The sequence below is a fragment of the Camelus bactrianus genome, chromosome 23 (assembly GCF_048773025.1).
Source record: "Camelus bactrianus isolate YW-2024 breed Bactrian camel chromosome 23, ASM4877302v1, whole genome shotgun sequence".
Classification (NCBI taxonomy): domain Eukaryota; kingdom Metazoa; phylum Chordata; class Mammalia; order Artiodactyla; family Camelidae; genus Camelus; species Camelus bactrianus.
Genome location: NC_133561.1, coordinates 24,262,120 through 24,288,406, shown reverse-complemented (window position 1 = coordinate 24,288,406; position 26,287 = coordinate 24,262,120). Strand labels below are relative to the sequence as shown.

General features: G+C 47.9%; 1 protein-coding gene across 3 annotated transcripts in view; it reads left to right on the top strand.

Annotated features, from left to right (window-relative positions):
* The window catches only part of SMYD2 (SET and MYND domain containing 2), a 51,727-nt gene extending 27,376 nt beyond the window's left edge, over positions 1-24,351 (top strand). For all 3 annotated transcript variants that reach the window (XM_074351818.1, XM_074351819.1, XM_074351820.1), the window contains 10 exons: positions 3,235-3,345; positions 5,677-5,737; positions 6,443-6,567; positions 11,911-11,978; positions 14,515-14,617; positions 16,943-17,053; positions 18,197-18,317; positions 19,321-19,495; positions 21,687-21,795; positions 23,895-24,351. In XM_074351818.1, the coding sequence (XP_074207919.1) occupies positions 3,235-3,345; positions 5,677-5,737; positions 6,443-6,567; positions 11,911-11,978; positions 14,515-14,617; positions 16,943-17,053; positions 18,197-18,317; positions 19,321-19,495; positions 21,687-21,795; positions 23,895-23,975 (1,065 nt within the window). In that variant the 3' untranslated portion in view covers positions 23,976-24,351. The remainder of the gene's footprint in view (positions 1-3,234; positions 3,346-5,676; positions 5,738-6,442; positions 6,568-11,910; positions 11,979-14,514; positions 14,618-16,942; positions 17,054-18,196; positions 18,318-19,320; positions 19,496-21,686; positions 21,796-23,894) is intronic.
* Positions 24,352-26,287: the final 1,936 nt, after the last annotated feature.

Below are 26,287 nucleotides of genomic sequence, written 5' to 3'. Positions count from 1 at the left end.
CCTGACATTTTCTACCAGGTGCTATTCTCCTCCTGCCTTTTTTTTTTTTTTATATATATAAGAATTAAAGCTGAGTAGTAGTGCCATTATGGTACATCTCTGTCATTTCCCCCTGCCGACAAAGTGAAGACTTCTTATTTATCTGGTAAATTTCCCCTGATGAAACTTAGCATGATTCTGTGCTTCCTTTAATTTATCCAGCTCTCTGATTTAGCTGCTCTGTGTGGGCCTGTGTTACATTCTAGGTGCCCTTACTTCTACCTGGTGTTCTGATGTAAGTCATAAACTACTTGAAGTGAGAGACTCCACCTCCCATCCCTGCCTCTAAGGTCGGTTGAGGGCTTTTGGAATGAATGAAGGAACCAGTCAGTGAACAATTAACCAGCTTTTGTTGAGAGCGCCCTTTGTGCCAGGCACTGGTCTGAGTGCTTCTCATGGGTTAGCTTGTTTATTGAATCCTCACAACGACCCTTTGTGGTCGCGTGAATGCGTGGTTATCCCATTTGAAGGTCCTACATTTGTTGGTAGTCTGCAAGCTTTATGTCTGATTATCACTGTTGGCAGGCATAAAATGATAGACTCAGAACTCCGGACCTGCTAAGTAACTCAGGGATCATGTTATTGACAGCCAAGGATACAGATGCAGAGGGATTAAGAAGCCTGCCTGGTGTCACATAGCTGCTTGACTGCAGAGCAGAGGGTAAGAATGCAGATTTCCCCAGCCCCAGACCAGTGTCCTCTTACTTGGCAGCGCTCTGCCCTCCTCCCAGAGCATGCCCTGTTGTTAGGTTCCCTGCTCTTTGAGGACATTAACATCAATAAATTCAACATTGTGTGTTACTTATATTCATATTAATTCAGTATTCTATTAATAAATTAGTTCTATTGATAATGCATAAATCATATTAAGAAATGTTAATATTAAACTGCTCTCTCCCAGGAGCTCATTGTTAAACACCTAACACACCACCTTCAGTTCAGAAAACTAGCATCGTCATGGTCCTGCAAAGGCCTTGTCTTAGCATTCCTGGGGTGATAATGGACACGTGTTCATAGCTGTCAATTACCCATCTGTCCACAGCTGGTGGTCCTCACATCCCCTTGGGTATCCCATGGCCGGAAGCCCTCTTTGTCCTTCCCTTTTTGCTTTGCATGTGGGGAGGGAGCTGTTTTGTCTGTTGAGAGCTGGACCCACCTGTTCTACCTCGTTGCCTCATCACCGTGCTCTCAATTCAGGCTTGGGCTAAAAACAGATCCTCTTCTCCCTTGTGCATATCTTGTCGTTTCTTTCTCTCCCTGCTCTTAGTTATATTCGGCATGGTGTTATTTAACTCTGCAGAACATCTTGGCACAGAACTTGAGCCAAGGGTCTGAGCCTCGGACTGTGTTAAATCATTAAGTGACATCATGTCCTTCCTTCTTGGAATTGGGGCGGGGGGAGGGAGACATCTTCAGTCAGCAACTTTGTTGAGTGCCTAGTAAATGTCAGGCACTGTTCTAGGCTCTGGGGTAATAGGTGTAAACAGAACAGACTAATAAGTTCCTTTATTTTAGGTGGGTGGGGGAGAGACATTACACCAAAAAACCAATCAATGTGTAATTATGTCAGGTGGTGAGAAGTACTAAGAAGACATAAAGCAAGGAAAGGGAGGGTGATGGAGAGTGCTGGTTTTGGTAGGATGTTCATGGCAGGTATCTTGAAAAGGGGACATTTGAGCAGAGATGTGGAGGAGGGAGGGAGGGAGCGAGGTGGAGATCTAGGGGAAGAGGCGTGGAGCCAGGACATGCAGCAGGTGCCAAAGGTCTCGAGGCAGGAGCAAGCGTGGTCTGTCCCAGGAGCAGCAGGGAGACTCTGTGGCCTGCGTAGAGTGAGCTGAGGGGGCGACAGTGGTGGGTGATGAGCTCAGAAGTGGAGGGGCCCCTACCACGTGTGGCCTCGTAGGTCATCTATAAAAGACTTTGCCTTTCGCTCTGAGATGAGAAGCCAGTAGAACGTTCTGATCTGAGAACTGGCAGAATCTGAGTTTTGTTTGGCAGAATCGATGACTCCAGCTGCTCTCCAGAGCACAGTCCTTGGGGGCCGGGGCAGAAGCAGGCATCCAGGTGGGAGGCGAGGGGAGTAGTCACGGTGAGGGGTGTCGAGTCTGCAGCAGAGTGTGAAGGTGGGGGCAGCAGGCGGTGATCAGATGTTAGATGTGTCCTGAAGGCAGACAGAACGGACTCGGCAGTGAGGTGCATGTGAACGTGAGGGAGAGAGCAGCAAGAGTGACCCCGGGGTTCTGGCCTGAGAGTCTGAAAGAACAGACTTACCGTTTTCTGAGGTCAGAAAAACCAAGGGAAAAACAAGATGGCCTTAAATTCCATCGTGACAAAAAGTGTCTGCAGACTCCCGCTGAGTCCACTCCCAGCAGCCTCTCTGCCCCATCACATCACCCTGACATCCAGCCAGGTCCCAGTCATCTCACGCTCACTCACGCGCCCCCGCGCCGGCATCGTCCTTTTCGCCCCAGCCCTCAGAGTGCCTCCTCCCTTGGCCTTCCCGTCCCGAAGACAGCATCCCCAGCCTTCCAGCCGTGAGCTTGTGCCCTTCACACCTCAACCTGAGGCCAAAAGCATCACAACCCATGGTAGAACGCAGTTTTCCTGTTTTATCCACTGAATCTTTAGGAAGTCTGTATTCCTAAATATTCCCAAGAGTTGCCCTGGCCAGACTCTTAGACAAAGCCCTCATTTGCGTTTTTCTTGCATCACCTAAAAAAGGGGACGAGGTGCTGTGGACACCACGTCTCAGTTATTTGCCCTAATGTGAGGGCAGAGCCAGGACAGAGCCATGGGGAGCGGAGCCAGATCAGTGGCTAATACCCACGTCACTCACCCCAGTGACTTGACAGTGGCCCCAGGTAGTGGAAAGCTGTGTGTGCTGTTTGGAATCCTGAGGGGCTGCAGAAAGGTAGGAGGTGCTTCATGAAACAGCACAGAGCAGGTTTCCTCATGCCCATGACCTTGGCCAGGCCCGAGGCAAGGTTATACAGCCACATCCATCTTAAGGGATGTTCTCATCTCTGAGTTTTGTGAGCATTGTCGTGTTTTCCAAAAGGAAACGTATTTCTCCTGACCTTAACTAGGAGGACTTTATTGCATCCTCTCTTCTCGAACTTTATTGCACTGTGTGTGTGTGTGTGTGTGTGTGTGAGCACGTGTGCATGTGTAATAATTTTTTTCTAACTTTCCCAGAAAGAAGATTGGCCCATGCACAAGCTGGAATGTTCTCCCATGGTTGTTTTTGGGGAAAACTGGAATCCCTCAGAGACTGTAAGGCTCACTGCAAGGATTCTGGCCAAACAGGTGAGGAATTGGGATCATGTTCAAGTGTGTTTCATTGTATTTTTTTCCTTAAAGGTCAGAAAGATGAGTACCTGACCTGTGGCGGTCATTTCTTGCTCAGCGTCCTGGGACCCCATTTCCCGTCACACCCGTGTGGACCCAGGCGAGAGCAGCACCCCAGGCGTCAGCTGGTTTGTGTGCACCGTGCAGCTGGGATATTGCTTACCTAAATTCTGAGCTTCTTATGAGATGGGTCTGCGTAGAAAAATACGGCCTTTCAAGGCATGGCCACGTGGTTGACAATAATTGGAGCGTACGAGGGAACCAGCCTGGCCTTGAAACGCTGCGATGTTTCCCTCTTTCCTCCTGACACAGGGCACTCCCCCTCCCCCCGTCCTCGGCAGTGTCTGCCCCTCCCTGTCCCCTTATCTGACCCGCCTGGGCAGGCGAGGAATGGGGTGCATCACCAGACTGGCCTGTGCAGGGAGAGAGCGGAGGAGCGGAGGAGTGGAAGTCGGGGCAGGTGGAGAGGGGTGGGGCGGTAACAGATGATAGCCATTACGGTTTCCTCCAAAGATGAAGTCAGAGCTGGCCGTCCTCTCCCCTTGTTTGTCCAGTCCTTACTGATTGGGTGACGATGAGATGCCTGAGCTCCGTAGGACCAAACTAAAGAGGGGTAGGGGGTGGGGGCGGGAACACCACAGGACTTGTCCTTGTGACACAGTGAAGGGGGCCCCCGGGGGCTTAGAAGGGGTGTGTCCCCGCAGGTGCCTCTGCGCTGCAAATCTTTCAGAGCTGAAGTTCCCGCTGCTGCCTCTTCTTAATACCATCTCCCACCCTCCGCCTTTAAAACTTTGTTTTTTTAATCTAAACCAAATGTGATCACAACGATTAGCTCATATCTATCCTCAGACCCAGTTAGGCGCCTCGGGCTGGTAAACAGGAGAACATTTCCAACCTCTGAGGTCATTGTTCTGTTCTGTTCTGTTCGGCCTGGGTCAGGTGCTGGCTGAAATGCCACTCCACCAGCTCAGGGTAATAAGCAGAGGCAGCCAAGGCTTGCCTGGAGAGGGAGACTGGAAAATCAGGACTGTTCTCCCTGCAGGAGGTTAACTTTTGGATCTTCACTAACAGTCATGTTTAAGTATATGTCGAGATCTTGGCGGAAAGGAGAGGGTGGGAGGAGGTGGGGTGGGGGGGTGAGCCATCAGATTCCATCTGCAAGCATCTTGGGAGGATTGGGGTGACCAGTCTGCTGGTTCTCCCCCTCCCCCACTGCCTCACGTTATTGAAAGTGTTGTGGTTAAGAACTCAGAAGAAGCCGGTGTACTTCTCTGAAAAGCTTTCCCAGGCAGAAATGACTTATGCATCTTATAGAAATGGATCCTGTGAATGGAAGATTTCTGCTCCAGAAAAAGAACTGTGGAAATGGTTTGGCACCAGGAGGGTAGTCTGAAGGCTCTGATGACTTTACACCTGTTTCATTCAACTTTTATTAAAATTACTCCTACTACTAATAGTCTATTAAATGGAAAGTTGCCTGGCCATCTTTTCATCTCTGTAGGATTTGATGATTAAAAAAACAGACCATTTGTATTCTAGGCGCTTGCAAAGCGTTGGGGGAGACAGGCTACCCAGCTACCAAGGGGAAGCGGAACGTGATAACTAGGCAGGTGAGAGCACTGGCTAGACCACCTGTATCCCCAGATTGAATAGCCGATCACAGAGACATGGCCCTGGGCCAGCTCTTGAGCTCTGCGTTTGAACTCTTGTCAACACCAAGTTTATTCATGTTCTCAAAGCCTAGCGGGTTTACTATTGTCAGCCCCTCTCGGGGTGTCTAGAACAAAGCCGGCCATATGTTTAAAGTGAATCGGGGCTCACGGGTACAACCGAAAGTGTTCTTTTTGAAACACGGAAATTGAGATCCTTTTAGCCTATGCTTAAAGAAAGTGTAAAACGGATGGGGGGTTTGATTTTGTTCCTTTTTAGGAGAAATAATAAATGGGATGGTTCATCTGGAGACTCGGTGCTTTTAAGTCAGGGCCCTAAAAAGTTGTTTTCTAGCCACTGTTCTTTCCCGTAACAGGCATTTTTGAGCCTACTGTGTGCATGGCGTTACCAAGGGTGTTAGGGATGTGGGAGATGCTTTAAGAAGCTTTTCAAAAGAGCCTCTCGGGTTTGGATGTTGGGCAGACGCCCTCAGCCCACGTGGCAGACTCCTTGGCTTGCTGTCTTCACTTCATTGAGAATTGTTGCCTTTTGCTTTGTGTTGATGTAAAAGTGAAAGCACTGCTCTTGTGCACAAGTCATTTAAATCTGTGTCTGTGTGATTTCTTTCCCAATGACTAGAAAGTCCACCCAGAGAGAACACCTTCAGAGAAACTGTTAGCCGTGAAGGAGTTCGAATCACGTAAGTCTCTCTGGGACTGAGTGACGGGTCATCTCAGCCACACCTTTTATGTGGATTAGACAGGATTGAAGGAAGGAAGAGGCAGCTGTGTTCTTAGCCGTGGTCGGGGATTTTCTAATTATCAGTTTTTACTTTGACTTGTGTGCTGTTTTGAAAAATGGCGTATCACGTTTTTTTTTTCCCTGAGTTGACAGGATTGCTAGGAAATAATTAAGGGGAAGCCGGCACTCGTGGGATGAGTTATTACATCCCGAGCCGTCTCCTGCTGGCTCTCCTGGCATGCTGAATATTTTTGGATCTTTGCTGAATTGCAGCCCTGCAAACAGCTGATGTCCTTAGTGAAAGGCATTAAATCAGGGACTGTCCACGTTCTTGATCATGACAGAGATTCCAGGGCCAATTGGGGAGCCCTGGACTCGACCGAAGCTGTTTATCAGCCATTGCCACTCATCCCTGACCTCGCTGCTAATGGTCAGTTGAAATTCCATGTCCTGAGTGACTTCCATTTGTCAGAGGAAGAGAAGGAAGACACGGTGTGCTTTTCTTGCCCTAGGGTTTATCAGTTAGACCAGATGAGGAGGAAGAGTATTTCCTGGGGGCTCCACGTACTTTTTTCTTGCGTGCCACGCCGTTTACAGTACAAAAAGGATACAGCTAGAAATCCAGAATTTCCTACCTGGTGAATAATGGTTTGTTTACCCACAGATCTGGATAAATTAGACAACGAGAAGAAGGATTTGATTCAGAGTGACATTGCTGCTCTCCATCACTTTTACTCCAAGCACCTGGAATTCCCTGACAACGATAGCCTGGTTGTACTCTTTGCACAGGTGAGAATGCCGGCCTCGGGCATCAGGTAACGTGTCATCCAGCCTTTCCCTGCCTGAGTCCCTCTCCCCAGAGCATACTCAGTGGAGATAAATGGGACATGGTTCTTGACCTGTTGGGCCCTGTTTTACATAACCTTGCTGGGTGACCTTGAGCAGATCAAGGTCCTCTCTCTGCTGGCCCTCACTGATGACTGGAGCATAGGAAATTCATCCGACCTCTGCCTCTTGCTGCAGAAAGAGTTTGTGAGAACGAGGAGTTGCCAGTGCCCCAGGACATGGCATACTGGAAGCTCTTTGAGTAGAAAAGACCATTTGAGGTTCCTCCATTAAATCTCTGAAACAATCCCTTCTGACAGTAGTGGGGTTTTTTTGTTGTTGTGATTCCTGGCAAGACTGTGTTGATAAAGCAGAGGCAAGTGCAGATGTCCCCAGGAGGGAGGCCCTCCCTGATGGCCCTTGGAAGGACAGTCCCCATAGAGTCTCGGTGCTCGAGGTCTTTCCTGATGGTTGCTAAGAAGTCCTATTTAGAGAGGCCTCGGTTTACCAAAGTTAGAAAAAATTAAAAATCAGGGAGGCAAACTTAAAAGTGATAAGGAATTGGCAGCCAGCCGTTTGGAAAAACTGACGGCGGGGTGGGCATGGCTGGGACAAGAGAAGACAGTGCGGCCGGCACCCTTCAGCTGAAGGTTGTCTGGCTTCGTCAGGCTTCCTGTTACCATGAGCATGGCTCTTCCTGGTATGACTTAGTAGATCAGATTCCTGTCTCTAACATACCCTTGTGTTTTCCCCTACAAGCTGAACATATAGTTGAAGGTGACCTTCTCATAGAGAGAAATACTGGAATACTGCTCTGTGCAACCAAGTAGCTACCTTCCCTGCCAGAACCTTCAGTGTCTAGACGGATAAAAGGCCTTGGGTGGATACTTCCACGTTGTTGTCTTAGAACAGAATAAGCATCACCTGTGTACCCTTTGACCCAGTAATTCTATTTGTACGAACCTACCCTAAGGGAGTAATTAGAGATTATGGATGGAGACTGACACGCAAATTGTTTATTGTAGGGTTCTTTTTAACCGCCCCCCCCCCCAAAAAAAAGAGAAAAAGAAAAGGAAATCCATACTATAAATGGTCAGCAGTAGGAGTTTGGTATATAAATTCTGGCATAGTCTTACGATGGAAGGTAATGTAGCTTGTATGAGTTATATTTCAAAGAATGTCTAAAGATGTGGAAAACGTTGATGACATCACATTAAATGTAAAAGGGGGAAAATGTGTGTGATACGAACATTTATACATGTAAAAACTGTTTCAGTGGAAGTTCACTATTGGTTATCTCCTGAGTTGTGGAAAACTTTTGCTTCTTATGTTGAATGATTTTTCTGGGTTTTCTACAATGAGCATGTATGACTTAAGAAAATGCTGAAACAAGGGGAGAGGGTATAGTTCAAGTGGTAGAGCTCATGCTTAGCACGCACAAGGTCACCTCCCCCTGCAAAAACAATGAACAAAACTTTTAAAAATTGTTTTAAAAAATACTGATAAGAAGAAAAGATAAAAAGCACCCATGGTTCTCCCATGTTAAAAATTGCACATAATCGGGGGGAAGGTATAGCTCAGTGGTAGAGCTCATGCTTAGCACGCACAAGGTCACCTCCCCCTGCAAAAACAATGAACAAAACTTTTAAAAATTGTTTTAAAAAATACTGATAAGAAGAAAAGATAAAAAGCACCCATGGTTCTCCCATGTTAAAAATTGCACATAATCGGGGGGAAGGTATAGCTCAGTGGTAGAGCACATGCTTAGCATGCATGAGGTCCTGGGTTCAATCCCCAGTACCTCCTCTAAAAAATAAATAATTACCTCCCCCCCTAAAAAAAAAATAAACAAACAAACAAAAAAAATTGCACATAATCAAGAAAGAAGTGAGTCTTCATCTGTCCTCCTACCTACTTCAACCCGCGGTGAGAACCACTCTCAGCAGTTGGATGAATTCCTTGGTGGACTTTATGTTCACATGGATATATTTCTACTGTGCGACTGCCATAATCAGAAAAAAAAATGCTTCTGTTGGTAAAAGAAAAAAATGGGTTCAAGTTATGAGTGTTAAAGCAAGAGTAATGAAAAGGAAAACCCTGATATCCATTATACTGTCCTGGGGTTACAGCGTACTTCCCTAAGTGTCCTGACACAGTGGATTTGGGTGACAGTAGAAAGTTCAATTGACTTCTCTTCCATTTTTCAAAAGAAACTGGATGCAGGACTTCTTTTCTGGATGAGATGAGTGGTGGTTATGTGAGGAAGCAAGAGAGGTGAAGTAAATACAAGTTATCTTTCGCCTGCTAGCTGTGGAAAAAGTAACTTTTTCCAACGCAGCAGTGCATGCTGATAGGACCTCTCAGTGCTGACATGGTAGATATGGGCCCATATTTTCGTAACCCCAAATCAAGGCACTTGATATCACAAGCAGAAGTGTATTTGTGGTGAAAATGACTCAGAGTCTCTGAAATTTGGACTGACCCAGAAAATCCAGGAGATAAATACGTACACACACATGCATATGTATATTCATACACACACACACATAACTACAGGTAATTGATTTCTTTAAAGACTTCATATTTATCAAATCATAATATCCATTCTGAGATTGTGTGTGTGCACACAGATGCACATACACGCACACATATATATCTTTTTTCATATATAAATTTGAAAAGGGACATTCAGTATCCCCAAAGAGAACTCTGTGGCAAGAATGAAAAGTGCTGTTGTGGCCCCGTGCCGCCCCCCGGTCCTGCCGCCCAGCCCCAGCAGCACGTCGGCTGCTCCAGCCTCTGAGCCCTCTCCTCCCTCTGGTTCACGGGCGGGTGTTGAGGGTTAACTTGGGGCCCAGCAGCAGCTGGCGGCAGAAGGTGACTGCCCTCCTTTGACAGCACGGAGGTGCACTTTAATCACTGGGAACATATGCATGGATGGGAAATGTGTTTTGGTGTGCAGCCTACATCTAGTCTAAATGCTAATTATGAGAATAGCTTCAGGAAGGCACTTACGCCTGATTTGACTTGGGAAAAAAAAGGACTGCGGCCCCTGCATCTCTCCTAACACGCAAGTTCACTTTTCTTCTCTAGGGATGTTTCAGAAAGGAGGGAAAGCTGGCGGGCAAATTGCTATGCAATTGGGCTGAAACCACACCATTACCACCTCCCAGAAGGGAACAGTGATGCCACTCGTGCTTGCGGGAGCCTTTCTTTGCTATGAAGAAGCACGCTCTCTCCTCCACAGTTAGAGGGGATGGGCAATGGGAATAAAGCAGCCAGTGGTCGCGGAACTCTCAAGCTTGAGGGGATTTGGAGTCATGGGCTGGCGCAGTGGAGGACCACACAGAGGGAGAGATGACCAAGCAAGTCTCCTCCCTCCATCCCTCAAAGCCAGTCAGCAGCTGTCCGTCCCTAGATCAGTTTTGAAAATTGCTAAATTCTTTCATTTTGCAAACACTTGCTGTCTTGAGGGTACCAGGCACTGCCGAGGCGCGTTAGTATCTGGTCTGAGGCTGGCTGTAGATCATTCAGTACCCAGTAAGGTGCAGGACGTGTAGTTCATGTGCCAGTTCATTTTGTTGAATGGATGACAGTCCTGATTTACTCTTAACCTAATCTTGGTTGATGGTCCTTGGTTAATGATAGTTGTTTAATGTCTTGATGACAGAATAGGTTAGAATACCTCAAGCTAGCACAAAAAACAGTATGCTAAGCCTCCTACATAAAAATGCCGAACCCCTCAGGATTTCCAAGGCTGGATATTGTGCTAGTAACCCACAGCTACCTCTTTTTATGTTGAAAACTGTAAATGCTTGTGAAATGTAAAGATGTGGACTTGTAAAAGCTGCAAGTCAAACCTATCAGAGCCTTGACTTCTTTATGTACCAGGATTTCCAAGCCTTTGACATTGACCCTTTAATTTTAAGTAAAATTGTCACATTAACAGTCAGGGATCAGAACAGGTTTAGGAGAGACACAGCATAGTGTCAAGAAACATGTTTCTGACGGCTTTGCTGTCAGTGTAGTTTGAATTCTGACTCCTCTTCTGCCACTCGCTACTTACATGGCCTTGGGCGAGTTACTTCATCATTGACCTCCCTGAGCCTCAGCCTCCACATCTGTAAAATGGATTATGCCAGAGAAGTATTGCAGATTTACGAGGGGCAAACATGCAGCACCTAGCCCAGAGTAAGTGCTCAGTGGGTGCTCGTTTTAAGAAGCCCATCCATTGGCCGGAAGTGCCTGAGTGCGGTGTGCTCAGTGTGGAAGAGCCGGATTGCAGTCCACGAGGTGAAATGGGGTGAAATCATTCAGCATGCACGCTTTGCAGACAGCCTGAGGGCAGCTGGGGAGGAGCAGAGCTCCCAGCCTGTGCCGCTGGCTTTGGACGGGTGACTGCTCCGCTCCAACCTCAGTTCCATCATCTGAAACCCAAAGAGACAGAGTCTCCTCCCAGCTGCGAAGATTTAGATATAAATGCTAGACGCCCACTGGATTGTCTCGCAATAGACTGGATGTTCCTGGGGTTACAAACATTGGCCTCTTCCTCCTCCTGTGCACAGTGCCCAGCATATGAGGGTTCTTCGGTGAGAGCCTGTGGAGAGAATGAATTTTTGAAACAACCTAAAATTGGGGGTGTGTAGTTCTCATTTTCAGCCTGCCGCTCTAAGTTAGACTTCCAGAATGGTGAGAGCTACCCTCGGTGGTTTTCCATGTGATACGTCTCTTCAAAGATGAGCAAGTAGCCAGTGGTTGATGTGGCTGAGGCATGAGTGGGAGGGAGTTCTCAGTCCCTTAGCTTCAGGGCCTTGCCCACCCCCGCCTCTCAAGGGGATGGCCAGCAGTTAGATTAGCTGTGTAAAGGCTTTCAGATTTGCCACCTCACTTTACAAGATACTCACCAGATTAAGGGACTTCTTTCTTAATAGAAGAAAACCGAGGACAGAGGGACACAGGGATGAGCTCAAGATCACACCCCAGATCTGAGGCGGAAGTGGGATTAGGGTGCAGGTGTCCTGACTCCCATGCGGGTCTGCAGACTTTGGTCCTTGGAGCCTTAGAGGTCTGGCCCGCCGTGGGCAGATGGGCAGTGCTCCAGCCCTGACAGTTCTGCTTATATACGTTTACATGTGTTCAGATTGTGTTTGAACATAAGCTACCTTGGCCAAAAGAAAGGCATTCACATAACTAGACTGGAACATCTTCCTAGTTAATTTGTTAAAGGTCAAAATTAAAGAAATGACTTCTCTCCAGAGAGACACTGTGGCTCATTTTTTTTTTCCCTCTCCCCCTTTCTCCCTGCAGGTTAACTGTAATGGCTTCACAATTGAAGATGAAGAACTTTCTCATTTGGGATCAGCAATATTTCCTGAGTAGGCTGAGTTTGGCTTCTTTTCTTTTCACTTATTTAACACTAATTTGAATTTTTTTTTTTAAATAACCTCCCTTTCATGTCATGTGGCTGACATGAAACTCCAAGTGAATTAAGTCTGCTTTTTAATTCTGCCAGATTTCAAAATATTTCCCCTGCATTTAAGGAGCTGAAGGTAGTAGTTAAGAGAACAGTTGCTTGTTAAGTCCTGCTAGGTAGAGAGCTGTTATTAAAGAATATTTTAGAGTATGCATGGAAAGAACAGCCCAGGCCCTGCTGAGAAATTTGCTTTTTGCGTATCTGGAAATCTTTGGGTTTCTTACACTCAAAGTAAAACATTAATTGCCAACCAAGAATTGGCTGTTGACTTATGTAGAGACTGTCTGAGCTTCTTCTCCATCTTTCCTTTTTGAAAAATACATATATAGTATATAGCACAGTTTGGAGGGGAAATATGCTTAAGTAGTGAACTAGGGAAGAATTGCAAAGAATAATAGGATTTTTGTTTATCTTAGGAAGACTCAGATAACTCATGAAAGGCTAGCTGGTTGATAAATGGAGATCGTTATAGCTGTGACTTTAATGTGGTTGTTGACAATGGCTTTGCATTGTCTCAGATGGAAGAATTAGTCTCCAAATGCGTCGGTCCCAGACATCAAGCTCTTGCTTCACAGAGGGAGCCAAGGAGCCCTTCCTGTATCCCCCATCTGAATTCATCCACGTCGCAGATTATTTTCGTCTAAAGGGATGTTGGCTTAATACATAGGAGCCTCTGCCTCGAGGTTGAAGTGGTTGCAGGAAACTGTAACACCCATGTGTTTGCCGTGGATGGATGGGTGGCGTGTGAGCCCTATGTGTCTGTCCATTGCTGCCCAGCTCTGTGCATCGTATGGGTCCGAAAGGCAGAGAAAAATCTGTTCTGGTCCATATCTCCTGTCATGCAGCTGTCATAGGCTTTCTTGAACCAGAAAGAGAAGTTTGTTCCCATAGTATTACTATCTCTGTGGCCAAAATGGTGTCATCTGCAGTTTGAAATTCTGTGGTGAGGAAAGAGAGGCTCTTTTGGACTTTTGCCCTTGGGAAAAGGACAGAGAAAGGCTATTGGACCCTCTTTAGAAGGCTCGTATTGACAACTTCAGGCTTGGAATGAGCTCTGTAATGTCTCTGCTCTCAGTAGCTGGAAGACCGAAAGCAAGGCTCAGAGTGGTGGCATTTGAGGTTTCAGCCTGTCCAGTGGTTGCCAAGAGAGCCAAGGTACCAAGAACCAGAGTTGTTGTAGGTCTTCTGCCTTCGTGCAGTCCCCCCACCTTCATCAGAAAGATAGCGAGGAGTCTGTCTGGAAATGGGTTACTTAATTTCTGAAAGATGGTTCTAGAAATCTGCTTTTCCATTAATGACAACTTCCAGAGCATTTGTTCATCGGATTTCCTAGGGCCCGGTTCCCTGTGCACGACTTGCGGGGAAGCCGGGTGGGTTGGGATGCAGGGGTGGGGGTGACCCTCCCCACGAACAAGTCAGGGAAGCGGCTGCGTGTTGCCCGGCTCCGGGCCAGCCACACAGTCCCCCCAGACCTCCAGCACCTGCTCTCCCTGGGCTCCGCGAAGCCGGGGCGGTGCCTCCAAATCAGGCTTTCCAGCCCTCTTGCTCTTTTGTATTCGTGGAGCAAACAGGAGAGGGGTTTTGGTTGTTGAGGGTTCAGGCAAGTGGCACCGGCCCCCAGAGCCATGATACCCACGGATGTGAGTGCCCATCCGAGCCCCAGTTTCCGGACAGTTTTAATTAGGGGGAGAAATCCCTTTGGCTGGAATTGTATCATTGTGATTTCAAAGGCAGCATTTTCAGAGATCAAGCATTTTTCCCTGGTAGTTTAGAAATTTCTGTTCTCAGAACTTTGACCCTGCTATAATCCGAAAGCTCAAAGCCCTCGCATTGGCGACCCTCTCTGTCCTCGTCGTCCCTGTAAAGCAGGCCGCGAGCAGCAGGGGCGGCGATGTCCCAATTTTCCAGATGAGGAAATTGAGGTGCGGAGGCTCAGACAGGCCCCTCCAGGTTTCTCTGGGGATCAGGAAGCCGGCATCAACCACAGGGGCGATTTCTCAACATCTGAAGAAAACATGTTAGAAATCGTCCTGGTATAAAAAGCTGCTTGGCAGGGAAGCCCGTTTGTCTCGGACAGTGTCCAGTGGCCAAGGTTCACCGGAGGCGCTGAGTTTTGACACATGCGTCTAACAGGAAGGAATTTGCTGTTGCTGCTGTTTTTATTGTTGTGTGGTGGGGTGTTTTTTCACTTTTGGCTTCGAGATCCCACTTTGAATTGCAGATTCCACTTTTCAGTATTGTTAAAATGTAAGATGGTATCGTTATGAATGCACGCAGAACAGCCTCTTAGACTGATGGTCAGCTATTCGATTTTTTTTTTTTTTAAACATTCTGCAAAGATCCAGTTTCTGTAACTTAGCAAGTTAAGTAGCCAAGGGGTTACCTGAACAGCCTGGCTGCCTTCCTGATGAAACTGGGTTTTCTTTTCTGATTGACAGTGTGGCACTGATGAATCATAGTTGTTGCCCAAATGTCATTGTGACCTACAAGGGGACCCTGGCAGAAGTCAGAGCCGTCCAGGAAATCCACCCGGGAGAGGAGGTGAGTGCGTGGCCAGGGGTGGCTGTGGCAGTGGGTACCGTCTAAGGCCCTCCTGGGTTAAGGGTCAGATTCTTGACCTGGGACGTGGAGTATACACTTCCAGCTTCCATTTGGCATTCGCCGTGTCCATCTGTGGCCAGGAAAAGAAAAAACCAGGGAAGAAGAAATTTGAGTGAAGTTCCTCACAGAGATTTATAGAGAAAGGAGCCTGCTGGAATGACCACAATGAAAACTTAAGAGTCTGTGTATTCCTCTTACCAAGTAATGGAGTTTGGGCTTATTTTTGACTAGTGAATTTTGGCCTGTTTTTCTCCTCCCAAGAGTTCAAAAGCACTGTTACCTAAAAGAGAAAAAGCAACCCAGAGGGAGCTAATAAGTTAAAACTTGCAAACGACACATCAGCGTTTCACGCCATATCGGTTCCACAGCCACACTTGGCAGAGTTCGCTTTGAGGGATGGAATTCAGGTGGTGGGGTGTACACGCTGACAGGGCAGGGGCAGGTGCCTGTGGCCCAGGGTGGCCGTTAGCTTCCCTCCCTGACTCAGGTGTGGAGAGCTGTTCTGTCTCCTCCTCGTTTCCCGGGGCTCTGGTTCCATGACCCCCCGTATACGGCGTCTCCCCTCATTCGAAGGCTGGCCTGGCCTGGCCAGACGTCTGCTATACGTTCTTAAAGTAAATCCTGACATCCCTTGCAAGACACGTGAATTTTTAGGGAATGTAATCACTCACTTCAGATGCATTTCAGTTTAATCATCTTTAATGCTATTTTACATTGCATGTCTGGGTATCTAAATATTTTTTAAAAAAAATTTTAATACAATGATTAGTGTGTGAAACGATAAAGGCCTCGGTTTCTCTGGACATTGTTAACTAATCCGTAGCCGACCTGGGACCCCAAGCCCAGTGTGCAGATCAGACTTGCCCCCCTTTGTGAGATTCATCCCTGCCAGGGCCTGTTCTGGGGTCTGGGGGTCTTGATTTCTGAATGTCTTGTGGAGGCCACCTAATGCCTCTTTTGTTAAAACAGCGGATTGCAGTCACTCAGAACCTAGGTTTCCAGGCCCCACGCTCTGGGGCTGCCTGGAGCAGTTTGTCACCTGGACCAGCTCTGTCTCGGCCACGAGCAGTCACACCGATCGGCCTTTGTCGCCACCTTCTGGGCCCTTCTGTCCACTGCACTCCACGTCCATCAGTCATTTCAGAGATGAGGCGGGTCCTGGCCACTGAGTCAGGGCGGGGCTTGTTCCTGTTGTCCAGCCCTCCTGCTCTCACAGATCTGGCATGCAGTCTCCTCCTTTGGGGAAGTCACTGTTTTGGGGGTGACCTGCCCTTCAAAGAGGAAGAAGCCGTTCTCCCCAGGGTGTCAGAAGAGCCACGAGGTCTCCATTACTGCCTTTTGAGCTGGGAAGAGCTCGGGGCGCCTGCAAGCACCTATCCCGTGCGGGTCCCCTCTGCCCACCTGCCAGTGCCCTAGGTTATTGGCACGGTGACGGCTCTGGGACATCCATCTGTTCAGCCAGACACTTGCCTGATGGTGTGGGATGAGCAGCGAGTGCCATCCCAGTGAGTAGATAATGGACAGTTAAATGCCGGCCTCCTCCATATGCTCCAAGTCTCAGTTAGAGACCCCGCTAGGAAAAAGCAAGGACGGGAGAACTCGATGAGCCCAAAGGTGCGACTGTTCCAAGCTCTCTGGCCCAGCTGGCTAGGGCGGCAGAGGTCTGCGTCCTCTCCGTGCAGGCTGGTCCTTGCCCGCAGAACCCAGCCTCCTACTCTGTCACCAGGATGGATGGAAGGATAAAGGGAGACACATCACACACCATGTGTGTTCGTGCTCCCCCTCCAGCCTCCAGGCAGTGCATCTGAGCCGCCCCAGGTTGTGAGATAAAAGAGGCTAAACAAAGACCAGGAAGAGACAGTGTGGGGCCAAACCCAAGGATGAGGAGACTCTGCCCAGCAGGGCCTTTGCCTTCTGTGCAGGAGACATGTGCCAGATCCTCAGTGGCTCTCCTTGGAGGAGCTGGTGGGGAAGGAGACAGGGATGCTTTCAATTTTCCAATTTACCATTGTAGGGACTCCTTGATTCCATAGAAGGTGGGTAGAGAAGCCCTTTCTCTCCACGTGAGGAGGTGGACAACACGAGGAGGTGCTCAGTGTGAGGAATTCAGGGTGTTAAGGTAAAGAGTGTATCCTGAGCGGTGGCCGTCCTCAGCACTTTTCCCTGCGGGGTCACGACTGGGAGTGTTTGCGGAGCCCCAGGGAGGAGAAGGCACGAGCTGGCCCCTAGCAAACCGTAGTTTCAACTTTTTGCCCCCCCCCTTAGGTTTTTACCAGCTACATTGACCTGCTGTACCCGACGGAAGACAGGAATGACCGGCTGAGAGATTCTTACTTCTTCACCTGTGAGTGCCGGGAGTGCACCACCAAAGACAAGGTGAGCTCCCCCACCCAGCTCAAGTGCTGACTCCGCCCTCTCTCAAGACCGCTCCGCCAAGCGAGCCAGCCAGTCTGACTGGGGGTGTCTCCTCCTGTTGTATTTTTGAGCCTTTAAGCCTGCCTAACACAGCCCAAGGGAACCCAGGTAGATCGAATCCCTGTTCAAGCCCCATCCTCAGAGCTGATGAAAACATTTCCATCGCTTGGTACGGATAAGAGAAGGATTTGCTAGATCGCTGTTTCTTGATAAGAAATGGCTGCTCAGAAGAGAGGGAAGGGGACGCACACGAGAAACATTTTCAAGCTTTCCAGCCTGTTCCCCAGAATCCATAGAATTCTCTCTGGCGCCACCCAAATTATTTTGTCAGTGCCATCCTCCTAGTCTCTGTCGGGGGACACAGGCGGGCGGGCCTCTGTCATGGGCGTTAAAAGAATTTGCCGAAGGCACAGGGTGAGAATAGAGAAGGAGCTTGTCAGGTGACGCTGCCGTAGACAACAGCGGTCACACGGATGAGAGGGGCCTGTGTGAGCCCCGGGGGCCGGGTGTGGGGGTCTTTTACAGGGTAGTGCCACAAGGTGCCTGGTCAGCTTGTGCACAAGTCTCTGGTTGGTTGTAGGTGAGGTAAGAAGTTTAGGGTCTGTGAGGGGCGGTGGGGTTTATGACTGATAAGGTGGGCTGAAACAGCCAGCCTGAGCTGCTGTGAGATTAGGCATTGCATAGGGCAGTTACTTTGTTAGGGCAAACACACCCAGTAAAGAATGTACTCTGTCTGTTGAGGGATTGCAGGCAGACAGCTGAGAGCCCGGGAATGGGGGTCGCTGGACCTTGAAGGACCCCAGCTGGCCTCACAGTCTCTTGATTTCCTGGATGTGTGAACACACGTATCTGCCCATTGCAAGCACATTCTAGGTGTCCTGCCTAGATAAGGAATGTCTAGAAAATTACTGTTTTTGTTTGTTTATGTACACAGGTAATGAGTGTTGAACTTCTCTAAGATCCACCGCCTGATGTCCTTTGATTCTTTTGCTACTTGGGAACGGGCACGCTGCGGCCTCTCTCTGCACGGGAAAACGCGCTGTGTGAGAGGTTTCCCCATCAGCATGGTTTCCTTGGGGAAGTAACCTGTGACATTTCCCTCAGGATAAGGCCAAGGTGGAAATCCGGAAGCTCAGCGACCCCCCGAAGGCAGAAGCCATCCGTGATATGGTCAGATACGCACGAAATGTCATCGAGGAGTTCCGAAGGGCCAAGCACTACAAATATATCCTTCACGGCCGTCCCTCCCCTGCAGGGGGCGCTGGGGAGTCAGGCCGAGGGAGCAGGAGGATGGCTTTAAGATTTCTGAATATTGAAGGAAGAGTGTTTCCTGGGGAATGTGTTAAGACTTGCTGGCCACCCATGACTTGGAGTCAAGTACAGCAGAATTTCATGATGTTGACCTTATCTTTTATTTCTCCTGGTTTGACTAGTTTGGTCAGGAGCTCATGGTGGTAGAAAACTTACTGTCTCACACTGTGAGAACAGTTCCTTGAAGACCCTCACTGATTGGGTATCTTCCTTTGGGCACCACACCAGGGTTTTTTTTTATTTCTGTTATCTTGCCTGATCCTCACAAGGACTCTCAGGAGAAGGAACTGTTGCCACCTTGGGTAGCAAATGGAAACAGGTTCAGAGACAGTAGGTAATTTGCCCATGGCACAAGGCTCACCAGGGCAGATACAGAATTTTGCCCCAGGTCTGCCACCACAATCCATATTCTTAATTGCTGCATTATAACATTTTTGAGGAGTGTTGAAAAGGCATTAGATTTATACTGAAGGGAGAAATAAAACCCATGAAAGGAAATTGGAGAAAGGCATATTTTTTTTTCTTTTCTGAGCATAAGAAAAGAACTTTCCCTTGGTGGGGACTTCTTCCTTAAAAATGCTTCAGCTAAAGTGATCAGCTTGAGTGAGGATTTAAATTTAACAAGAAGATTAAAGATTTGTGATTCTAATCAACGTTTACAGCTGAAGGGAGGTTCTGTTCCCTGTGGCTAAATTTCTTTAGTTGTGTTTAATATCCGAGGTCTCCAGTTTTTTTCCTTGTTTTTTTTCTTCAAGAAAAATGTGACTCCTTTCACGTTTGCTGGGTTTTCTGTAATTTACTTTTTCAGAAGGCGAGGGTAGGGGTGGGGTAGTCGGAAGGGTAAGTCCTTGCCCCTGGGCTTTGGGAAGCCTCCCAGCCCACCGCCCAGACCTGTCGTTTCCTTGACTCCAGAGCACCCCCTAGTGAGCTGCTGGAGATCTGCGAGCTCAGCCAGGAGAAGATGAGCTGCATGTTCGAGGACAGTAACGTGTACATGCTGCACATGATGTACCAGGCCATGGGCGTCTGCCTGTACATGCAGGACTGGGAGGGAGCCCTGCGGTACGGACAGAAAATCATCCAGCCCTACAGGTGATTGCAACCCTCAGGATAAGGTGACATCTCATCTTCTTAGCAGGGAATGGCATTAGGTGACTGGGAATGTGTCCTTTGGCTGTTCTGTCTCCTGCCCATCCCATGTTGGAGCGTGCCAGGAGCAACCTCCTCTCTTCTGCACCCGCATCGGGAGGTGTGGGCGCAGGGTGCTTCAGCTGGGCCCAGCCTGTTCCTCCATCCGGAAGAGACACTGGGGAGGCAGGTTGAGGTGACGCAGGGGTGCTGGGGCAGAATCCCTCCCAGGACCCACCCAGGGCCCTCTGTCCATAGTAGGTTATTCAGACCAATATTAAAAAGCCCCCGCACCCAGTTTTTTCCCTTCCACGCCTTCCAAGTTAAATGGCACTTACTAATTGGTTAGTGGTGGTCTTAGAAACCCTGCTTTTCCGTCCCCTTCTTTTGCTTTTTTTCAAAGTGCAGCCTCAGTTTGCAAATGAGGAGCCTCTGGGACTGGTGGGTTGGCTGTGGTTAACATCCTCCTCTAGATCTGTGTAAAGCCAGTTGGATTTTAACTTGTAGTCATGATAAATATTGGCCATGGGGAAGTCTCCTGTTAGAGGGTTAGTAAACCTTACAGTGGGTGACAGAAGGGGGCTCAACTAGCCACTTCAGGGCCAGGCTGGCCTCAGTCAGGCCCCTGGGGTCTTGGTAGACCTACTACATTGTGCATTTACAGGGTTTTTCCAGGACCAAGTGGGTCAGCCTCTGGGCACTGGACCTGAAATCTCTGTGTTCCAGAAGCAGCCCGGGGCTTTTGAGAAGCCCTCACTCAGTGATCCTTCACGTTCTAAGTTGGGGACTATTAAGATTCTGTCCAGCTTGAATTTCCACTGCCCAGTCGGCCCTCTGCTTAACCCACAGTGCCCTGGTCAGCCAGCAGGGGGAGCCCACGGGGAAGCCGGCTCCTAAAATCTGGAAAAAGAGGGGATAATCTCAAAGCCTATCCTTCTTTCTGAGATGGGGGATGGATGAGGAAGTCCTCTGTGACTTCCCTCTGAGATCTGTAGGGCGAGAGAGAGAAGGAATGAGAATGAATCTTGGCTTTGTGGTGGTTCTCCCCGCAGGGCTTGCTGGGCGGGCCCCTCCCTTAGGTTAGGGAGGCCTGACACTGGACTTCTCTGGGCTGCTGGCCCCCGGTTCCTCCCGGCAGCAGGCTGCCCCCTGCCCGGTAATATAGCTAGAATGTGTCTCTTTTGCTTTGTATTTTATTTAACTTTTTTTTTCAGTGGAGGTACTGGGGATTGAACCCAGGACCCTCATGCATATTAAACATGCATTCTATCTCTCAGGTGTACCTCCCTCCCTCCCTCCCCCCCTTTTCTTTCTCTGTCTTTTTTCAGTGGAAGTACTGGGAATTCAATCCAGGACCTTGTACGTGCTAGGCATGCAGTCTACCATTGAGCTATACCCACCCCTCAGAATGTGGATGGACTTCGAGGATAGAGCAGGTGGAGCAGACAGCCTATAAATACACACCTCCGAGAGAGAGAGACCGAGACCGAGACCACACATACCCCCCACCCCCAGCTGCCTCTTGGTCTCTGCTCTTAGGGAGCTGGTTCTTTCCTAGGTGGGCCCCATGTCAGCCTTGAGGTAAAACCAGGGAGAGGATACCCGCTGTATTCAAGCCCTCTGCCAGACGCTAGACAAAGAATACCCGGAAGTGGGACTTGTGACCCTGACTTCAGACAGCTTAGCATTGTGCTAAGCCAGCTGAGATTGTGAGGTCTGGAGACATAATTGGTGTGTGTATCTTTAAGTATACTGACTTTTTAATACGAGGGGATAGGCCTAATGTCCTCATAAAAAGGGAATTTACTTTAAAAGACGTTTTTCTGATGCCCTGTGATGGGTGCACCCAGAACACAAAAACCTGGGGCTGGAATTGAATGGTGTGTTTATCCATGTTTTTCTGTAGGATTTCCCCTGTAGTTTCTACGTGGTTTTCCAGACACACACAAACTATAAAATGAGGTGCATCCACGATGATTGGACAGGGTTGCACCGTCCACACTCTGCACCCAGTGCTGGCCGGGGCCTGCAGAGAGAAGCCGGCTGCTGTCGAGAGTGTGGTCATTGGCTTGGCGGCCGCGGGCTCCCTGCGCCTGGCCTGTGGGCTCCCGGCAGCCTTTGACAAGGCGGCTTGTTGTGTGTTCTCTGCTTCCAGTAAACATTACCCTCTGTACTCCCTCAATGTGGCCTCCATGTGGCTGAAGCTGGGAAGACTGTACCTGGGCCTGGAGAACAGAGCTGCTGGAGAGAAAGCCCTGAAGAAGGTGCGTACGTGGTGCGAGGCTAGGTTGCCCGGTGCCTGCATGGGCTCCTGACATGCCCTTCCTGCGGGTGGACAAGGTGCCTGACGCTGTGGTCGGGGGAGGGCTGCCCTTGGCTGCCTTCGGGTCGTGGGAGTGGGAAGGGGTGGGTTTGCTGGGCCACAGAGGAGTGAGTAATGGAGACTTGGTCAAGTTTGCATCCTGATCCTCCTGTGGGGAGAAGGGTTGTGCTCACTGAGGGGGCTCACTTCCGTGGGGAAGGGGGTACTGCCCTTGTCCCCTGAGGCCACGGATGGGTCAGGAGAATTCTCCAAATGTCTGCCCTTCAGGATTTACACGTTCACGGTGCCCAATCGTGGTGAAATCGAGGCAGTGGGAGCTGGAGAGGCCCTCGGTATGAGAACTGTGCATTTGCAGTTTCTAAAATGGACTTGATCATTGACAGCGTCCACGGAGTACAGTTAGATGCCAGGGCCTTCCTGGGGGCTTTTTCTTTTATTTCTCACAAAAATGAGATAGGCTTTCTTGGTGAATAACTTGAGGTTCAAACAGGTTAAGTAACTTTCCCAGGGTCCGTGGTAGACTCTCTCATTCAAACCAGGGCCTTTCCAAGTTGAAAGCTTCAGCTCCACCTGCTCAGCCAGGACTGACATGCAGGGTGAACCAGGACCCTGGACAGCATGGCCTCCCGCAGTGTTTGCCAGCCATGCTGTGGCCCAGTGGGCGAGGGGCCCGGCCCTGACCCTTGCCTGCCAGCAGCACCGTCACCATCCTGAGTGTGGGATCTCATTGTTCTTTGTATGGGAGTCAGCAGTTGATAAAAACAGAATCTTTAGGACAGTTGTTGCCTTTTTATAGGAGCCAAAAGCTGATAAAATACAGTCTTTGGGACAGCGTCTTTACTTCTGTAGGAGAAGGTTTGTAAAAGTCGGGGCCGTGGTCTCGGCCTCGATGCCCAGTCCTCCAGATTCCCCAGAGCTTCCTAATAGTCGGTACGGGAAGATGGAATGGGGTCCCACATCCCAGGTGGAAGGGCCAGGGCCCAGCCAGCCTAGAAGTGGGAGTTAAGACTAAAATTTTCTGTGTTTAAACCATGGAATTTGTCTTCTAAGATTACATTTATTGCCTTAGTGAGGTTGACGGAAATTTAATTGGTTTAGGACACAATTGCAAAGTGCTGGTAAGGTATAAACGCAGGCCATGAAGGGTAGAGTCGATCTGAGGAAGGAACACGCATTGTGGCATGAGCGCAGAGGGGTGGGGGAGACATTTGAAACAAGTGGTTGTTGACGGCTTGCGCTCCTGTTGGTTTGAGATCGAGGAAGAACATGGTATAGGATGTCCCAGTCACAGGCCATCAAAAATTCCCTATTTTGGGGGGAGAGGGACTAATTTAAGTTTTTCTGTGAATAATGTAGTTGAATACAAAAGAGCAAAATAAATGATTTTGGATTACATCAGATACAGACTTCTGTATGCCAGGCACTGTTTTAAACACTTCATGTGTATTAACAACTCTGAGAGGTATGTATTACTCCTATTTTACAGATGTGGAAAAATGAGGCACAGAGTAGTTAAGTAAACTGCCCAGGGTCACACAGCTAGAAAATAATGGAGCCACTGGAAACTCTTCCACTTAAAAGAACTGTAGTAATCTGTTCACTCTGGATTCCTTGTGCTTATTTTTAAGGAAAATAGGAAACGTGTGGCTATTTTTGAGCTTTTAAAGAATATGTATTAAGAGGTAAGGATGTACTTTTTGAAAGAGAAAAATGCTTTAGTTACATCCTGTTGTTAGTAATGACTTACACATTAGCAATGTAAACTAGAGTCAAAAGGCTTGCCCCTAAGTCAGTTTCTTTGTCATTTCTTCAGCTGCTGAAGAATGCTTTGCTCAGCAGTAGAGACTGGGTGACTAGTTGGATATGAAATAATCTTGTCCTTTAAAAAAATAAAAAAGCCAGACTCTGGAGAATAGAGGCTCTGAAAGCCAGTTTACATCCTTGCCTTCAAGCTAAGAAGTTCATCCAGAATTCACCGGGGGGTGGGGGGGGTGGGGGGCGGGCTCCGGCTCTCACCCCCACTTTGTCTGTCTCTCCCAGGCCATCGCCATCATGGAAGTAGCCCACGGCAAAGACCATCCGTACATTTCCGAGATCAAGCAAGAAATTGAAAGCCACTGAAACTATGCCGACATTTTCCTTTTTGTTCCAGTACTAGCGCACAAGCCTTCAAGGATTTGACTATTTCAAGTCATACACCTCACTCCAGCATTTCTGTAAACTCATTGGAATGAAAATGCGCTTTGCACTTAAACCTTACGCGTGGTTTACTTGGATGTTGTTGGTCTTAATCTTGAACCTTAATAGCAAAATTAATTTTTGAATGCTTTTTCCTTCCCTAGGAGCTAATGTTACGGTTTCATATATTATAATATACTTCGGACAGATTGCGTTGAAAAAAATGCAGTTATTTTTCCCTTCATGCCTCCTGTGATGTTCTGAGCAAACCTGGATGATGAAAGCTAATAATAAACAAAAAAAGACAGTAGTCTCTCAAGTTGGTGTTTTCCTCTGTCGGTGGGGAGAATGTCAAGGTGCTGGTGGAGCCTGGTCTTGGCGTGGAAGGCCTCTCTAGCCTGCAGCTGCGTTCCTGATATGGTGCCCTCAAAGGACAAGAGCCAGAAGGTGCAGGGGCGGAAGGAAGGTGTCTGTGGCAGAGAGCAGTTGAGGGAGCTGGGTGCCCCTCCCTGGTAGGAGGATGCGTCTGTTTCGAGTCTTCTGTCTAGTGTCTGGTATCCCTTCTGTGCATAATGATCGTTCTGCGCAGGACTCTCCTTGTTTGGAGACACTCCAGGCTAAGCTTGAGCAGGGAAAACCTCTTTTCCTTACCAACTCCACGTTGTCGAGCAGACCCTGATCCCTCCCCTCGCGGCCGGCGGGAACCCAGCTTCCCCGCAGCCTGGACCACGGCAGCCTGCAGTGGGTTCTCAGCACCTGGTGCAGAGAGGGGAGCGGCCCTGAGCACCGCCACTGCACAGGAGTGTTCCTCCTAGGAGTGTCTTGTGGTCCAGAGAGAGGAAGTTCCCCATCAGGTAATAATTAAAACCTGATGGAGATACCACTGCAGCTTTCTTTCATCTCTGTACGTTTTATAAAATTCATAACTAATTCTCAATAACTTTAAATCATACAGACCTGTATGAAAAAAGGTGAACTGTTCCCTCTTCCTCACAAGGCCTGCCCCCACCCCAGAGGTAACCCCTGTGCAAGTGTGCCCAGGTGTTCCCAGTGTCTTCTACACCTGTGTAACCTACCTGTGTAAATAGATTGAGAAAAGTAAAGGCAGAGTGGGACTGACGTTTTGCAGTCTGCTTCTCTGACTTAACAGTAGGGACCCCTTTTCATTTCAGCATTTACAGATTTGCTTCATTCTTTTTAGAGGCAGAATGTCGCATCGGATGTGTGTGTCATAATTTACGTACTCAGCCATTCTCCCATTGATGGACACGTGGTTTTTCCACTTTGCTGCTATCCTAAACGATGCCGCAGTGAACAGTCTTGGACATAACTTTGCTGATGTGGGGTGGCGTTTTTGGAGACAGGTTCCTAGAAGTTGGAATTTCAGGATCAAATAGTGGAAACTGAGTAAATACAGCCATGTTCCTTTTTAGGAAACTGCATCAGGTACCAGTAGGATCTAATAGTATTTGCATTATTTGTTTTTCTCTACCTTTACACCACTGTATTGTTAAAATTTTTTTTTTTTTTGCTAATCTGAGGTGGGAACTGTTTTGTTTATATGCATTTATTAATGAGGTTGGGCACTTTTTCTTATACTTAGGAATGACTGTGTTTCTTCTACGAGCTGCTATTCACAGCCGTTGCCTATTTTGCTGTTTATGTCTTTCATAATAATTTCTAAGAGCTCAGTGTATATTGGGATATTAGCTGTTTGTCATGTATTGAAAACATTTTCCCTTGGTTGTCCATTAACTTTATTTTTCATGACACTTGCTGTACTAAGGCAGTTTTTTTTTTTTTTTTCACTTTTACATGAAAGAAATTCATCTGGTCTGTCTGGAATTGTTTTATTTAATAAACTGTTTAATAGTAAGACATCTAATTGTACTCTAAACTCTTTAATTTTCAAAATTGCTAGCCACGTAGCCAACTTCATCCATTGATTGATTGATTTTTCTCTGCTGATTTGAAATGGTACCATTATTGTTCCCTTAAGACTTAGGTTTATTTCTGCACTGTTTCATTCGATTGATCTGTCTACTCCTATGCCAGTAGAATACTTTTTTTGGTTAAATTGAAGTATAGTTAATTTATAATGTTGTGTTAGTTTCTGGTGTACAGCATAATGACTCAGATATATGTGTGTGTGTGTATCTATATGTGGGACTATATATACATGGAACCTTATTTATTTTATATAGTAGTTTGTATCTGCTAATACTTTTAATTATTTTAATTATTTGAATACTTCT